The 17,447-nt window shown below is 42.5% G+C and overlaps 2 protein-coding genes across 3 annotated transcripts in view; both read left to right on the top strand.

Moving 5' to 3' along the window:
- The first annotated feature begins 291 nt into the window (after positions 1-291).
- LOC102292687 (zinc finger protein PLAGL2) lies at positions 292-8,813 on the top strand. The gene has a single exon (XM_005951582.2). The coding sequence runs from the start codon at positions 3,299-3,301 to the stop codon at positions 4,601-4,603; it is 1,305 nt and encodes a 434-aa protein (XP_005951644.1). The 5' UTR covers positions 292-3,298; the 3' UTR covers positions 4,604-8,813.
- Positions 8,814-11,578: 2,765 nt separating this feature from the next.
- mfn2 (mitofusin 2) overlaps positions 11,579-17,447 on the top strand; it is a 27,557-nt gene continuing 21,688 nt past the window's right edge. Inside the window, exons 1-6 of one of the 2 annotated variants that reach the window (XM_005951581.3) lie at positions 11,579-11,928; positions 12,777-12,847; positions 14,418-14,599; positions 15,720-15,855; positions 15,948-16,110; positions 16,188-16,312. In XM_005951581.3, coding sequence (XP_005951643.1) covers positions 14,422-14,599; positions 15,720-15,855; positions 15,948-16,110; positions 16,188-16,312 — 602 coding nt within the window. In that variant the 5' untranslated portion in view covers positions 11,579-11,928; positions 12,777-12,847; positions 14,418-14,421. The remainder of the gene's footprint in view (positions 11,929-12,776; positions 12,848-14,417; positions 14,600-15,719; positions 15,856-15,947; positions 16,111-16,187; positions 16,313-17,447) is intronic. The other variant, XM_005951580.3, reaches the window with a different exon arrangement.

The following is a 17,447-nucleotide window of genomic DNA, read 5'->3' as shown; positions in this document are numbered from 1 at the left end:
AGTGCAACAATAGAAAAATAGTTGCGGGACGGCACTGTGTAGCGTTTGTCTAGGGTGTTGATCATTTTCCTAAATCCCTCGTTTTTGCACAGTGTTGATGGGACCCATATCTTTGGTCAGGTGATAAGTGATAGCCTCCGTAATTTCTTTGTGCCTGCGGGAGTTCGACGGGTATAGGGAAGCGCTGTATAAGGTTACCGTTATTGATGTTTGGGTGGTTGACCGGGACGGATTTTCTCTTGTCACTTTCTCGTCATCCCTGATGTGCTCTCCGTTGTTTTTTCCCTGCTAATTTTAGCATCACACGGCACAGCTTCTGTATCACGTGGTATAAGGCTCCGCCCTTGTCATTTGTTGAGCAGGAAGAGTGAGCGCTTGTTTTCATGCAGAGTACGTCCCGGATGAAAATGCGGTACAGTCGTCGTCGTTTTTTAAATTTTTTTAAAAAAAATTTTTTTAAAAAATTTTTTTTATCGTTGTCATTTGGAAATGAGATCGCACATAAGTATGAATCGAGATCGCGATTTTCTAACGATTAATCGTGCAGCCCTAACATCAATTATAAAAATTTATCGACACAGAATTTGCTCCTGTCCATTTCTTCAATTAGTCCCAAGTTGAGGTCGCCCCCAAGAACAAGTGATATATTACATTGTTACATTATGAATGTACTGTGAGTATAATAATACTAATGGAAATGAGTAAGGGTAGCACAGTGGCACTGTGGTTTGCACTGTTACACCAAGAGGTGTGAGGCAACAGTGAGTTCAATTCCACCATCAAGCCAGGGTCTTTCTGTGTGGAGTTTGCATGTTCTTCCCATGTTTGCATGGGTTCTTTCCGGGCGCTCCGGCTTCCTCTCACAGTCCAAAGACATGCAGTTAGTGGGGATAGGTTAACTGGAAACTCTAAATTGCCCATAGGTGTGAGTGTGAGTGGTTGTGTGTCTCTATCTGTTAACCCTGCGGATGCCTGGCGACCTGTCCAGGGAGTACCCTTCCTCTCTAGGACAGCTGGAATAGGCTTCAGCCCCCCTGCGACCCTGGCAAGGATAAGTGGAAGAGAATAGATGGATGGAGCATGTACGTACTTGTCTGTGAGGCAATAGTGGATGTGCTGACACTGAGTGCGTGTGTGTGTGATTGTGCCATGCCGATGTGTAAAAATTAGGGGGGTGGTTTGTGACTGTGTAGGAAAACAGGTGATCGGTGCAGTGAAAGAAGTAAGAAAACCATGGAAAAGGAGGGAGGGATGAAAGAGAAAACTTGAACAAAAACAAAAACATTGTAATGAAATATCCCTAAGATGTCAGTGTAGGTTCTTAGTCATCCAGGTCACAGTGGTCATGGTAGACTACCACGACGTGAATTTGTCTGAAAACCTCACGTGGGCATGCAACTAGGGCCGCAGTGATTCATCGGGTATTTCGAATAATTTAATTATAAAAAAAATTTAGACACAAATTCTTTGCTTTGATACTTTGTGATATCAGCTTGAGTGAAAAAAAATGTGTTTCTCGTGTTCAAAACACTAGCGCTGTTCCCGTAATCACCATTAAAACCTTTGCTGGCAGAAACTAACCAAGTTCTTCATCAAAGCACCTGATCAACAAACTCCGACATGAAGACAAGCAAACTTTGTAGCTGTTCCATCCACCGCTCTTTGTTTTACACAGAGAAAAATCTGCAGTAAGCATCCAGAAGATGAAGGCTGAAGGCTGATGTCAGCCGTCTTATTGTGGAAGCAAACGGGCAAAAAAATGGGGCACGGCGTGTAATTTATTTCAAGGTTTTCATGTCTTTTTTTTTTTTTTTCCAGATTGAAAATGAAATAATATAAAATACTATCTCAGTTAAATTGTGTTCATATACACACTGAACTGAGTGATTTTAGGTTGGACAGTAAATATTAATGTCTACTCTATCATAACGTCTTGTTTTCAACAGCACAGAAACATTGCATCAAAGCACAGGGCAAACTTCAGAATGCTGATATGCTTGCTTCCCTTCATTGGAGCTACCACATTCTTCTTTATGGGCTTACAGACACAAACTCACTCATTCACTTGTACACTTAAACACACAGAAATAAACAAAAGTCAAAAAAGCCTTCCAAAAAGACAGAGTAAAGATGCATTTTGTTTAGATTGCATGTTTATTTAGTTTTCTTTGACATTGACTTAAACCTCGTGCGTTCTCCCAAGTAGTAATAAATATATTAAAAATAAGGCTTTTATGAAACCCCTGAATAAAAAATTTCTTCTTGAAAATTTACAGTTCAGTATTTAATATTACATAAAATAAACCATATACACGTGTCTTTGAATGGCAAATATGCAGAAATGTCTGCATGGCTAGATGCAGCAGTGCTCGTTCAGCCTGACTAGAGCCTCCTTGCTGGGTGTCGCCCTCTGCTCGCTCACTGCGTTTGTGTCTAGTCTATGCGCTATCACTATGTGTTCTCTAATAAAGGTGAACCCTCAAACCTTCTTCTACTGGCAGCTCATGTCTAAACTGTTTCTCTTTTGGCACAAATAATTTACCTGTTTTTGTGTTCTGAAACTATTAAAATTCTGGCACAGTAAAGAAAGACAAATGCCAATGTCATGTATATGATTACCTCACTGCATACACGAGTAGGCATGTATCAGCTAAACAGAAAACAGTTTTAATTGCTTTGATAACTCTGTGCATGCGTGTGTACAAACGAGAACAGTAGTCTAATAACTTAACAGTTGTAGCTTTAAGTGTTTGAGCTCTGAGAGAACCATCTTTTGGTGATATAGTGGTACTATTACTATTATTGTTGTTGTTGTAGTTGTCATGTGACATCTGCAGCACGCCATCTAAGCCCAGAGGTTTCATGTGAACACACTGACGCATTTTCCTGCACTTTTCTGTTTTGCAGGTCTGTGAAGATGCCGGGCTTCCTGTCATTCAGCTACTGAATGCTAAATTAGACTGCAGGCCAACACAAGAACATTTCTCAGGAAACACACAGACCCAGTCTCAGCTTCCAAAGCTCCTCATCACAACAGCCCTTTTGGGGTTGCTATGGCAGCTGCTGTCACAGAAACCAAGTGCTGGACACAGGCTTGCCCCAGTAAGGCAGGACAGACCTCTAGTCATTGCTGCAAGAGACTGTCAGACAGCACTTAGCATTTATCGTGCACTTTAACAAACGATCCGAACTCCGTGGGCTGATAGTACCGTCTCCTCATGAGTTTTGTGTTTATCAGCGCAGGCTCGTGGCCAGAGTCCCTGAGCAGCACAGCCGAAACCCACCATTGTATTAGACCATGTTCCACCAGCAAGACCATCTAAAGAGCCAGCCACAGGAGAGCCATCCTGCCGTTCGGCAGCTTTTTCACTGCCAGGACTGTGGGAAGCAGTACAACACCCAGCTAGGTTACAGACGCCACCTCGTGGCAGCTCACAGTGCTGCAGCAGCCCTGCCCTGCTCAGATGTCGCTCCTTCCCTGCTGGAGCACCTGGGTGGCCATATTGACAGGCCTCCACCGTCAGAGGGAAGCATTAATGTTGTGGTGCCAGTAAGAGAGAGGAAGTACTCCTGTGAGAGATGCGACCGCCGTTTTTACACACGTAAGGATGTGCGCCGTCATGCGGTGGTGCACACAGGACGCCGTGACTTCCTGTGTCCGCGCTGTGCCCAACGCTTTGGCCGCAGAGACCACCTGACTCGCCATTTGAAGAAGAGCCATGCCCAGGAGACGGGGTTGATGCCACCCTGCAGTTCCAGCACTCCTGTGGCTACACCGAGCCCCTCCACTATGTGCCCAGTAAAAGAGGAGCCCAGCCCAGTCACCACTGAGATGGCCTCTGTCTCCAAGGAGCCCATGGAGACTTTTTCCAGGGAAATGTACTCCTCGTACCACATGGCCAGTCCTGTCCCTGGCATGGGCCAACCTCATGGCCTTATTCAAGGCTCCTTGTCCTCAAGCATGGGTGTGGCTCGCCACATGCCCGCTCAGTCTTCCCAACCCCACCATCATCACCTGGCACCATCGGCATCTCCGCAGCAGCAGCATTACAGCAACATGCCACGGTACCAGCACCACGGCTCTACCTCATATCCTCGTGGCGACGTGGACAGCTTCCTGCTGGACCTGCAGAGTGCCCCCGCGCCTCACCTGAGTGCAGTAAACTCCTCTACCTCTACTTCTGCTTCCCCTCAGAGGGACGTTCTGGCTGAAGGGGTGAGTGCTGGTGGTGACCCACACTTGATGTCCAGGAGCCCTGCTGTGCCCTCAGCTGAGCTGTCCTGCACCACTAACATGGACCTGGGACCCCTGCTGAGCTTCTTACCTTTCAGCCTGCCACCGTACAGCCCTCACATGGGGATGGGAAGCTTAGTGATGAGCTATCCAACTACCACCACCACCACCACCGCGTGCTCTCCATCCTCTTCCACCGGGCTGTCCTCCCAGGCTCCAGGGCCGTTCACCTTCTTCCAGTCTCCGCAGGCTAATGCACCACAGGGCCCTGGGCCCCACAACCACACCCAACTACCTCAGGCATACAGCAGTCCTGCTATGAGCACATCCACTTCCCTACCTCATTACTACCAGGCCTTTCAGCAGTAAGCAGCTGTCCCCGCGCAGTGCTCGATGTCTTTGTTCATGAAAATAGTCAAATTAAGGAACGGCGTCTTTACTGTAAAACAGATGTCTTGTTTTAGATATTGTTGAACGCAACAAATCACCTCAGCAGTATTACCTCATTATTTAAAGTAAGCTTGAATGTTTAAGAAGGTGTAGATGTTTTAACTGCAACCAAAATATACTTGTACTTCTCCATCTAGAAACAGTAGATGCACTTCATACGGGTGCTGCTCATTGCTCTCACTGAGCCTGTCATCTGTGAGAAACGGACACCTTCCTTACTCAGGTGGATGTGAGCACTACCGAAAAGACTAAGCCTCAGAGCACCTGTTTGTTTGACATTTGGATCAGCTTCCTGTCAATGCCGTGCATCATCCATACGATGTATCCACATGTTATTGTCTTTCAAAATGAAGCGTATTTTGTCTGCTTCAAGTTTCAGCAACCCTGTACAAATGTCTGTCAGATCAAACATCTCATCCATCTTACTGGAAATGAAGCACAAATGAAATAGAATGAGCTTTGTGACCATTAACACAGTCCCTTTTTAGAAGCTTAGGGACATTTAGTCATAAATCTTTTATTTTTTATTTTCACCGAAGACATGCCAAAACACATGGGGGGGGGCTGCTCCACTGTTACCGATGGGGAAACAGGTTTCGAAATGTTCTGACTCTGAACCAGAATATTTGACACAATAGGAACTGATAAGACAAAGTTTCCTTAGAGCAAAATGAACTCATTGTGCAGTACTACCTGTTTTGTTCCAAATATTTCTGTTTTTGAGTTGCAGCAATGGATTACCTGTGAAGAGCAACTGGGTGAATCACAGTTTGCTCTCCATCTATTCAGTTTCTTAAACCATCTCGGAGTCCAGGTTGCTGGAGCCTGTCCCAGAGGGGCTGAAAAGTGGCCTCCACTCTGGACAGACTAGCAGGGAGAAACAAAATATGGACATTTAGGAGGCTGAAATACATTACTGAGGTGTCATTTAACGGCCAGTATGAACAGGATGCAGTATTACAGAGAAAAATCTGTTACTTTCATATTTATGGGGAATATTTAAACAAACCACTGGATCCCATGTTTTCTAGGTTTGGGTGTGTTTTTTCAAGTCAGCTTAATATTATTTTTCTCATTGGCGGCTGCTGCTGCAATGACCACAGCATGACGAGAAACCTTTTAAATGTACACATGTGAATCAAGGGATTGCTGGAAATGGTAGAAAGTATTGGTTGGACGGTGGCCGCCCTGGCTTCGTGACCTGACGTGGGGCAGCTGGGAACTGATTTAAGCAGAAGGAAGCTTCACATTCCACCCTGTTACCTGTGTTTTCTTTTTTCTGAACTGGACCACTGGATGTGAGCACTGTTAGAACCGAGCACGAACATCCACGTGGAGCATTTCTACCCATTTCACTGTTGCTATTAACACCGTTCTTCAGTGGCTGTGGTGCTGGACTCTGTGAATCTGATAAAATTAGCACTATAAGCACCCTCATCCCTCTTGTCCTGGTCTCACCTTTGCTGCTGATACACGGGGAAGCAGCTAAAGAGTGGATGGTGTCACAGGAAAACAAGAAGCCTCCAGTAACAGACCCAGTTACCTGACATTCACCCAATGCGTCAGGGCTGGTGGAATGGTTTTAAGTCTTCAACTGGTGTGAAGTGACTGATGTGATCTTTAGAGAGGGAGTCATTTAGATGACTCTTTCCTCAACCTTCATTCATAAACCCCTCTAATTAGCACTGTGCCAGGCTTCACATTGTCTTAAAATGCTACTGTTGTGCCTCTCTAAGAGTGTCTAATCTCGTGACTGGGTTGAAGCACTTAGGACAATTCTCAAAAAGTTTGAATTTGATGTGTACCTCAGACCTGGAACTGTGGCTTTCTGCTTTATTTCTGTTGGCTTTTAGTTGTTTGGACTCTTTTGGTGCCATTATATTGAAACTTTAAAGGTAGATTTGTTCTTTATGTAGTTGCAGACATAATTCAAACCTTCTACCTCTACATTGTCACGTAACTTTTGCAGCAATCATTAGAAATTGTTTTAACATGAAGCAGTTTTTAGCACTGAAGAAGGGGAATTATTCAGAAGTCATTCTGACGGCCTGCGTATACACGTGGGTTTGAGTGCTATATTGGAGAGTCATTTCTGTACTTGCCTTTAATGATATTTCTACTTATTTACTACCTCAGATGAGACGGGAAACTGTCCATCTAACTGCAGAGAAATTTCTCTGTGTAGTTTTATTTTTGTCACAAGCACATGTACTTTGTAGTTCTGTAGTTTTTATTGAAGCTAGCTGCTGCAGCTGATGCTACAGCCTGTGCGTTCACTGCTCGTGCCTCAGCCTGTTTAACACTTGTTTCGGTTAGGGATCAGGCCTCCGTCTAAAGGAATTTCACAACTCTTTATTGGAATGCTGAGATGAAATTGAAGGGAGTGCTGACGTGGAATATTCCAAATAAATGTTCCTACAGTGAGCGTAGCAGATTGATCAAAAATCTAATAAGTCTCCAGAACACAAAACAAAATCAACAGTCGTATGGAACTCTACATACGATACGTGTGAAGAACAATAAGCTGGACAGCCACAGAGAGGCTGTCCCAAATTTGGCATAATTGTTTGAGAATGTATGTTTGAAAAGTTTGCCAGCAAACACAGATGGTCTTCACCTGAGCTGTGACTACAACTGGTTGCACTGCTCGCTGCTCTGTCGGCCTCTGAAGCCTATCCCAGCTACCGTAGACCGAGAGGCGGGGTACACCCTGGAAAGGTAGCTTAAGCAACTATGGCAAATGTGATCAAACGCACTCCAGACTGATGGCGGAGAAGGGCAGAAACAAGGTTTCACCTCACTAATGACTGTGGTGCCTGCATTTAGCCCGGCTTTGAGAGCCAGTCCAGTGCAGGTTTAGCCACCTTAAACTTAGTTACTTTTTGCTTTAGGGATTTATATTCTAGTTTAATAGACTAGGAGACTGTGACAAGAAAAGGAGTTGTCATTTTCTAATTATCTGAACATAAAGTCATACAAAATAAAATCTTTAGATTTACACTGTCTGTGTCTATGTGCATTTTTATGGAAATCAAATTGCAAAGTTGGGGTATATGTATTTAACCAGACTTGGAGTACCTTCATGTAAGCTGTATTTGTATACAGAAACAAGGTGAATAGGATAGTAACTGTGCTGGTCTTCTGCATGCTGACGCTACCTATAGATTATTTTTAAACCAGATTTAGTTTACTTTTTATTAGTGAGTGAATTACACTTAAATACAAGCATAAGAAGGCAGAATCTGTGGCCTTAAAGCCAGAAGCTTTTCAGATATTTCTGTTAATCCCATCAAAATGTCATTTTAAAATATGACTATTGTCAATACATTAAATATTAATGTAGAGTCAAACCAACTACCAAGTGTACACTACAAGTTTGAGCCAGTATGCTTTGCATTCTGGGATGCAGCAAGGTAATATAGATGTGCCAAGATCTGTATGCGGTAACTAGCTGTGAATGATCATATAGGCTCTGTGTTCTCAAATAGTCCAGAACAAAGCACCTTCTTCCTGTATGTACCTTTGTTGCTCCCGATAAAGCAGACTAACAATTCCCAGATGGTTTGTAATGATGCATTTTGGTTTTCCCACGAGATCTCATAGTTAAAGACCTCATAGTACCATATCAGCCCTGTGTTGTGCTGTATTGCGGCTTCCCCCCCTAATTTTTAAGTACGTTTCATGACAAAAACACATACAGACACTTTCTATCTCTCTCTCTCTCACACACACTCACACTCTACAAGAAGATTGTTAAATTATGCATCTGTGCATTTTAATATTTTTGAGCTGTATGTTTTGGGGGGAGGTTCTTACAGGTGCAGCATTTCTATTTGGGGCTGGAGCCTATGATAGCTGTCATAGTGACACTGACCCTAGACAAATACAAAACTAGTGAAAAACAGTCAGAAGCGACTAGGATGGGCAAAAAAAAAGTTAGTGGCCCGACCTGCAAAACCGTTAGTGTTTTGAGAGTTGTCTCATTGTCGCCCCTCTAGTGCAACCAAAGCAGTTGAAACTGTTTAATAGCTCCCTCTCCTACTTAACTGACCAGATAAATATTTCAGAAATTTAACTGACTTGATGCTACATAAAATGTGTTTCTTTTATTTATGTCTGTGAAGGTTCTCAGTCATCCAGGTCATCGTAGTCAAAGAAGCTTGCAAAGAAAAGCGTCTGGACTTCTCCAGACGCTTTTCTTTGCAAGCTCCTTTGACTTTCTTTCTTTTATTTATTTATTTATTTATTTTAGCAGTGTATAAAGAAATTAGGTAGCTCTAGACATTTGCACTATATTGTACATATTTTAAATTTTCTACATGAGTAAATGTAACTTTTGTAAAAAGCAATCAGAAGCCTCTTTGCTTTATCTGAGGATGGCGTTCAGGGCTTCTAACATTTCACAAAACAAAGGTTGCTCTCACATTGTTCTTATAGTGCTGAGATTTTTCCATTACTTGGAGCAGGCCTATGTTGGAGGTCTAGAGAAGATTTCCATGAATGATCTGCTGGCACTTCATGATCATACATCCTGTCAGATCTCCATGGTGAGGATTCTGACATGTCTATCTCAGTGAATAACACATCTGGCATTTGGTGTAGGTGAATGTAGCTGTTCACAGTAATGTGGAATTGGGTCTTGTTGATTGTTAAATTAAAGCACAACACCTGTAAGCTGGTTTGTTAAATACTGTTAAAATACTGTGTGTGTGAAGCTGTTGTAAAACCAGTCTAATGCTAAAAATGCCAAAATACAAGCTACAGGGAGTGCAGAATTATTAGGCAAGTTGTATTTTTGAGGAATAATTTTATTATTGAACAACAACCATGTTCTCAGTGAACCCAAAAAACCCATTAATATCAAAGCTGAATGTTTTTGGAAGTAGTTTTTAGTTTTAGCTATTTTAGGGGGATATCTGTGTGTGCAGGTGACTATTACTGTGCATAATTATTAGGCAACTTAACAAAAAACAAATATATACCCATTTCAATTATTTATTTTTACCAGTGAAACCAATATAACATCTCCACATTCACAAATATACATTTCTGACATTCAAAAACAAAACAAAAACAAATCAGCGACCAATATAGCCACCTTTCTTTGCAAGGACACTCAAAAGCCTGCCATCCATGGATTCTGTCAGTGTTTTGATCTGTTCACCATCAACATTGCGTGCAGCAGCAACCACAGCCTCCCAGACACTGTTCAGAGAGGTGTACTGTTTTCCCTCCTTGTAAATCTCACATTTGATGATGGACCACAGGTTCTCAATGGGGTTCAGATCAGGTGAACAAGGTGGCCATGTCATTAGTTTTTCTTCTTTTATACCCTTTCTTGCCAGCCACGCTGTGGAGTACTTGGACGCGTGTGATGGAGCATTGTCCTGCATGAAAATCATGTTTTTCTTGAAGGATGCAGACTTCTTCCTGTACCACTGCTTGAAGAAGGTGTCTTCCAGAAACTGGCAGTAGGACTGGGAGTTGAGCTTGACTCCATCCTCAACCCGAAAAGGCCCCACAAGCTCATCTTTGATGATACCAGCCCAAACCAGTACTCCACCTCCACCTTGCTGGCGTCTGAGTCGGACTGGAGCTCTCTGCCCTTTACCAATCCAGCCACGGGCCCATCCATCTGGCCCATCAAGACTCACTCTCATTTCATCAGTCCATAAAACCTTAGAAAAACCAGTCTTGAGATATTTCTTGGCCCAGTCTTGACGTTTCAGCTTGTGTGTCTTGTTCAGTGGTGGTCGTCTTTCAGCCTTTCTTACCTTGGCCATGTCTCTGAGTATTGCACACCTTGTGCTTTTGGGCACTCCAGTGATGTTGCAGCTCTGAAATATGGCCAAACTGGTGGCAAGTGGCATCTTGGCAGCTGCACGCTTGACTTTTCTCAGTTCATGGGCAGTTATTTTGCGCCTTGGTTTTTCCACACGCTTCTTGCGACCCTGTTGACTATTTTGAATGAAACGCTTGATTGTTCGATGATCACGCTTCAGAAGCTTTGCAATTTTGAGACTGCTGCATCCCTCTGCAAGATATCTCACTATTTTTGACTTTTCTGAGCCTGTCAAGTCCTTCTTTTGACCCATTTTGCCAAAGGAAAGGACGTTGCCTAATAATTATGCACACCTGATATAGGGTGTTGATGTCATTAGACCACACCCCTTCTCATTACAGAGATGCACATCACCTAATATGCTTAATTGGTAGTAGGCTTTCGAGCCTATACAGCTTGGAGTAAGACAACATGCATGAAGAGGATGATGTGGACAAAATACTCTTTTGCCTAATAATTCTGCACTCCCTGTATTTCAGATCATTCTGATAATGATAGTAACTGTGGGTTTCTCTAGACCATAGGTGTCAAACTCTGGCACACGGGCCAAATTTGGCCCGCAGCCTAATTACATTTGGCCCGCGAAGCCATACTAAATTACTATTTGGTATGCCTACTGGTATTATACAGCTAATATATATATTGTTTAGTATTAAGCTATGCTTGTTCCATATTCAGTTTTTCAGCAAAACTTGTTTGGGTCCATAAGAAAAGATTCATTCTCATATCTGGAGGAAGATTTTTTTTTTTTCAATAAATATTAATGTTAGCCCGCAACTTTGTTCCAGTTTTGAATTTTGGCCACTGTGTATTTGAGTTTGACACCCCTGCTCTAGACTGTCTCTGGTTGATGTTATTTCTTTTTCTAAAATATAGTACTGACGACTCATTCAAACTTACAGACTTTATGAAAAGAGCACAAAATACTGTAAGCACAAATATTTTTGTTCATGGGTAGCAGGAAGCATTAGCTAAAAGCCACGCCCCTGCTACTCGTGCCACCAGAGGCGCAACAGCTGTTCTCCAATCCAGCAGGTGGCGGTATTCCACCTTAGAGCTGTTTGCCATTGACACTAAAGAAGAGAGCGGGTCGCGCAGATAGTAAACGGAATAGTCGACACAATGCTGGAACGTAGTGTGCGCTGGGAAACTATATAAAGATCAACCTTTAAAGTATACTGTTTGACGTCTTTGGGGTTTACTAAAAACCAACGCAGTCAAAGTCAGTGCTTTAAGGTCCTTGGAACACGCGGAGACGCCCCTTGCAGTAGCAGCTAACTTGAGTTATCAGTATAACGTACAGGTGTGTGGGGTCGTGGGGAGCTCGGTGACTTGTAGAGTATTCAGAAGCCTCGGGGGCACAATGTAAGAGGACTGTTTGTGAAGAACGACTCCATCCACGGTAAGGCACACCCACGGCTTTGACTTAGCAAGTTGTTAGTGAAGCTAGCCTTAGCTTCTATCGAAGTTGGTTGACAGGTCAGCTCGTAATTTATCCTTGAGCAGCTACTCCAGACTGTTAACAGGACTTTGTGTCATGGTCAAGAACAAAGATGGAGGAACATATGAGAAACAGAAGCTTAATCAGAGGTTGTGCAGCCGGAGTACTTGATGACATAGATTATCTTGCACAAAGATGAGGAAAGCGTCAGTGTTAAAAGAGCTTGGCGCAACGTGCCGAGTGTTTCTATTTTATATGTGTTTATATTAAAAGCAGCATTAAGAAGAGCTTGATGGCACTGCTGCAATATTATCTTCAGCACTGTGTGAAAGGTCGCAGGGGCGGTGACGGATGCAACCAGCACGTTTAGCTGGTTTTGACTCTGCGTGGATGAGGGCGTGGATGAGGTGAAGCTTTCATAGATCTGCAGTGCCATCTTTGTCGGTATTCTCATAAACCCGCACTCACATAGCGGGGGTGCCGCTAAAAATGATAAAAGAAACTTGCTTAGTGTTCATTTGTGGTTCGAGGCTGATAATTTGTTTCTGATTTAGATATAGCAGTTGTGAGGTCAGTGACTGCTACAGTCTTTCACAGTGGGCACTTTTTTTTTTTTTTAAATCTTCTTTATTTTAACTTATTATTTGTACTATGCTTCATCCAAAGTTTATTTGTAACTTTTGAAAATACATTTTAGATGTTAGGTATTTTGCTGTTTGTTATATTGCTTGTTTATTTAGGTTCTATAGGTTCTAAAATCACAGAGCCAGCCTTCCTAGTAAGTTTATTCAGTGTGTTACTTTTACCAGCTCTGATGCTGCTGCCCCAGCAGACGACGGCAAAGAAAAAGTACAGTAAGCTTACCACAACTGACTGACAGGTAATCTCCATCATATTGCTGCCCATGTTGAAGGATATCGGCTTCCTTAGCAAATGGGGGCTTCTCATTCCGTTCTTGTTTCCAGGCTTTGTTGGTCATCCACTTCACCCTGTTGTGGATGTGGACGCCCAAGTACTTTTACTCCTTGTCCCAGGATAGACACGGACTGTGTAGCCATCCTCTTCCTTCTGAAGATGACCCTTTAATTTGGTCTTTTTTTACATTTAGGAGCCATTAGTCTGAGAGAGGGAAACAAGGCTGTGCTTAAAAACACTCAGAGCAGAGTGTTGGCCAATGATAATATTTAAATAAATCAGATAATCAGCTGTCAGAACATCAGCAAAGTTACCATAGTGACAACATTATTTGGCTTGGTGCTTAAAAGGCTTATAAGACCCAGACTGTAAATGGTATCTTCTTGCTTTAGAGATCAAGAGAAGAAGTTGCTCTACATCAAATCAAATCACTTTTATTGTCACATCACATGTGCAGGTACATTGGTACAGTACATGTGAGTGCAATTCTTGTGTGTGAGCTTCACAAGCAACAGAGTTGTGCAAAATACAATAATGTAAACAAGCAAAATACAATAATGTAAACAAGCAAAATACAAGAATGGCTACATCTGAAACTAATAAATATATGTACAATATATAATAGTATATGCATTTCTGGATGTGTATACTAAATATTTTTCTACGTGTGTGTGTGTGTGTATACACATATTTTACAAATTAGAGTAAACAATAAATAAAATATATAAAAATATACAGAGTTGAGACATGTGCAAAACAGTGGCTTTACATGTGTGTTCTGTGCTGTGAAAATGTATTCAAAGAGAGAGAGAGTGAAAAACAGCTGCTTTCTGCTTTTCTTAAACCAATCTAAATATAATAGAACTGCATCAAGCACTGAAATGGCACTCCTTTCATTCAAATACCTCCAGATCAAAAAGTATACATCTGTTGCCTTTGAGGAGCACCTTGTGGGAAAGGGGACACATTTTCCTACAATTTGAGGATCAAATGATGGCTCTAGATTGAAAATTGTGGATTCCCCTGCAGGTTGAAGAGAAAAATGTAATTAGATTTATTTTCTGCCCAGCCTGTTGCCTAAATCAGTCCATTGCTGTCATGTTGATTCGATGTGGAATGACCTCTCTATGTCAAATGTTTGGGAGGAAAGATGCCTAGAGTAAGAAAATTGACAGATTATTGATATGAATGAAGATGTTTGGTAATAAATGTTAAGACTTTATCAACAATAAGCCATGCCTCAACGGTTGGTTTGGTTTCTTTATTAGAAAAATGGTGTGAGAGAGTGTGATAATGATAATTGTAAAGATAACAGTTTTCGTTTACAACAAATAATAGGCTGTCACCAATGAAATGGTCTTTTAAGGCTACCCCTGGCTAGCATGCAGTGCACTATTAGACGAGTATTGGCCGAATTCCTATTTCAGACAGCTTGTCAGTCCAGTTTGCAGTAAGAAAGTAAATGTGCTTGTACTGAATAATGTGTCGCTTTTGCTAAACATACTGGGCGTGTCTGTGATGTTTTATCTCTCTAGTGCCATGTCTCTGGTATTTCCACGACTCAGCACCAACCCATTTCATAGCAAGAAGGAAAAAAGAATCATGGCGGAAGTGAACGCATCACCGCTTAAACATTTTGTCACAGCAAAGAAGAAGATCAACGGGATCTTTGAGCAGCTGGGGGCTTACATCAAGGAGAGTGCTTCCTTCCTGGAAGGTACTACAACACCGAACACACACTCTTACCACTTTACTACACGTAAAAGTCACAAATGTAAAGAGTCTTGCTTGAATTGATATTTTTCTGGACTCTGTCCAAACCACTTGGCCATACCTATCAGTGTTGCAGTGCTTTCCCAGCTTGTATCTTTGATCCTGCTACCATGCGCTGGCCAGTCCCAGGTAACCTTTGTGCTGTCAGCTGGGATAGACTGTTGTTATTTTATTTCCCCGCAGTACAGATAGCATGACAGCAGCCTGCATGCTTTTTGTCATAGAGACGCTTTAAGCCTGCTGTGGGCACGTAGTACAGTCAGAACATTACTTGGAGACACAAAGACAAGAGGGACCCTTGCATTCATTAAGGTCAGCTGGCCACAGAAGTAGCACATTCTTCAGTTTTCAAATGCATTTGGATCGATGATTGATTGATTGATCGATCAACTGTGTCATGTTTATGACCTAAGCATCAGACCCCAAAATCCAGAGGGGGCGGGGGGGACTAGACTCATTAATTTAAAAAAAAAAAAGTGTTTCTTATCCGATTACTCTATTAACCGATGGATTACTAAAATAATCGATAGTCGTAACCCTAGTCTGTTTCACACTGAATTATGTGAGTGTGCTACATCCTGCAGACGATGAGCTGTGGCTTATAGTCGAGGCACACTGAAGTTCACAGGGAAAATTTATCAGCACAAGCCTGATATACGGCACTACACAACACAGGAAATCCAATTAACGCAGTAAGATCATGTTGAACGCAAGCACATGTCTGGACAAAGACAAAAAAGATCTCAAAGATCTTCTTTGTCAGATTACCCCACCCCCCCACCTCCAGCCCCCGCACGCCTGAACCAAAACCTCTGATAATCTGTGGCTGGTTGCTTAGTGTGTTTTGAGTGTGTGTTCTGTTGTTCATGCTACAGCCATCAGTGCTCACAGAGTTTGAATGAGGTGATCTGTCCAGCGTCATACTACTTCTTTCTCAGTCAGGCCTTTTTTGTCATTGAAGGTTTGTGTTTTGATCTTGAGAAGGTGGCATAAATCACTTTGAATGAATATGATAACTTTCAGCATGAAAAGCTAACCTCCGCCTGATGACTTTGACATATTAGAGGCATACAAAAGTGAAGAGCTAGACCCGGTTGCCACGGAGGAGCAGGTCCAGGAGGTCCAGGGTTATCTTGCCAAGGTGACCGGCATTGGAGAAGTTCTAGCCCGCCGCCATATGAAGGTGGTTTTCTTTGGAAGGTATGTACACTTAAAATAAGTGTGAGTTTATTTCATGACTCGAAGTAGAATTGTGTGAGATGCTGATCACAGCTTTGCTACGTGTTCTTCAGGACCAGTAATGGGAAGAGCTCAGTAATCAATGCCATGCTGTGTGACAAGGTTCTGCCATCTGGGATAGGACACACTACCAACTGCTTTCTGAGGGTGGAGGGCACAGATGGGAATGAGGCCTTCATCCTCACTGGAGGCTCTGAGGAGAGGAAGAACATAAAGGTGAGCAAAGCCGACGAAGTCGACTCTGTGTGGAAAGGAAGCTTCATATCTGACTCTTATGTTGTCTGTGGTTCCAGACAGTGAACCAGCTGGCCCATGCTCTCCACCAGGATGAAGATCTGGATGCTGGCAGCCTTGTTTGTGTCATGTGGCCTAAGGCCAAGTGTGCTCTGCTCAGGGATGATCTAGTGCTGGTGGACAGGTCAGATACATGTTTTGTGGAATAATTCTAGGGGTCTTGCAAGTAGTTGAGGCCATTTTTAAAGTCCAGTTCCATTTCCAGAAAATGTGTGGTCCCACTGAAAATGTAAATCAAATTGCAGTGATTTGGAAATCATTTGAATTGTGTGTGTAATAGTCCAAAGACAAGGTGTCAGAGTTGGAAAACTGAGAAATGTGTTCTTTTAAAATATATGTTCTATCTGAATTTGAAGCCACTGACCTGTTTAAAAAGAAGCTGGGACAGGGGTTATAACAGACCTGAAAAGCTTTGCCTTGCTGTTCTCACAACTAACAAACTTGAGAGCATCCTGTGGAGTCTATACCTTGTAGTAAAGTTGTGAAGTTAAGCAATATAAGAATAGTATTTCTCAAGTCAGATTTTGAGATTGCATCACATATAAACATGTCATTCAAAGAATTTGGATTAAATCTCTGCAAGCAAAGGACAATATGAAGACAGCAGTACGCTAAAAAACTTTAGCTTTAGCTAAGGCTGACGACCTCTCCAAGCAGCCTCAGTCAAACACAGAAGCTGTTTTATATTTATTTAGCTGCCCCCTTGAAATCTAAGCTTTATTTTAGCGCAGGGGTGGGCAACTCCAGGCCTCGAGGGCCTGTGTCCTGCAGGTTTTTTAGTTGTGTCCTTGATCCAACACAGCTGATTTAAATGGCTAAATGACCTCCTCAGCATGTCTTGAAGTTCTCCAGAGGCCTGGTAATGAACTAATCATGTGATTCAGGTGTGTTGACCCAGGGTGAGATCTAAAACCTGCAGGACACCGGCCCTCGAGGCCTGGAATTGCCCACCCCTGTTCTAGCGTGACAGCTGCATGCATGACTTTAAATTTGATCCATTTCAATTTGCAATGGTTACTCGGTGTGCTCAATTCTAACTCTGGCATAGCCTAATAAAGAACACCACAGCGAAATGAACTGACTGAACAGTTATTAATGGTCATGAATGGCCTATAGATGTAACTGATCAGTCTGCGTTGTAGTAGCTATAAATAGGGTTGCAAAGGGGCGGAAAACTTCCGGTAAATTTCCATGGTAAGTTAAGCTTGGGAATTTTGGAAATATTCCATATTGGAAACTGTCCATGGAAATAATGGGAA

The sequence above is a fragment of the Haplochromis burtoni genome, unplaced genomic scaffold (genome assembly GCF_018398535.1).
Source record: "Haplochromis burtoni strain Fernald_Lab_line unplaced genomic scaffold, NCSU_Asbu1 Contig_1031, whole genome shotgun sequence".
In the NCBI taxonomy this organism is placed as follows: domain Eukaryota; kingdom Metazoa; phylum Chordata; class Actinopteri; order Cichliformes; family Cichlidae; genus Haplochromis; species Haplochromis burtoni.
Note: the sequence above shows the minus strand (reverse complement) of the source record. Positions and strands in the feature narration are given on the sequence as shown.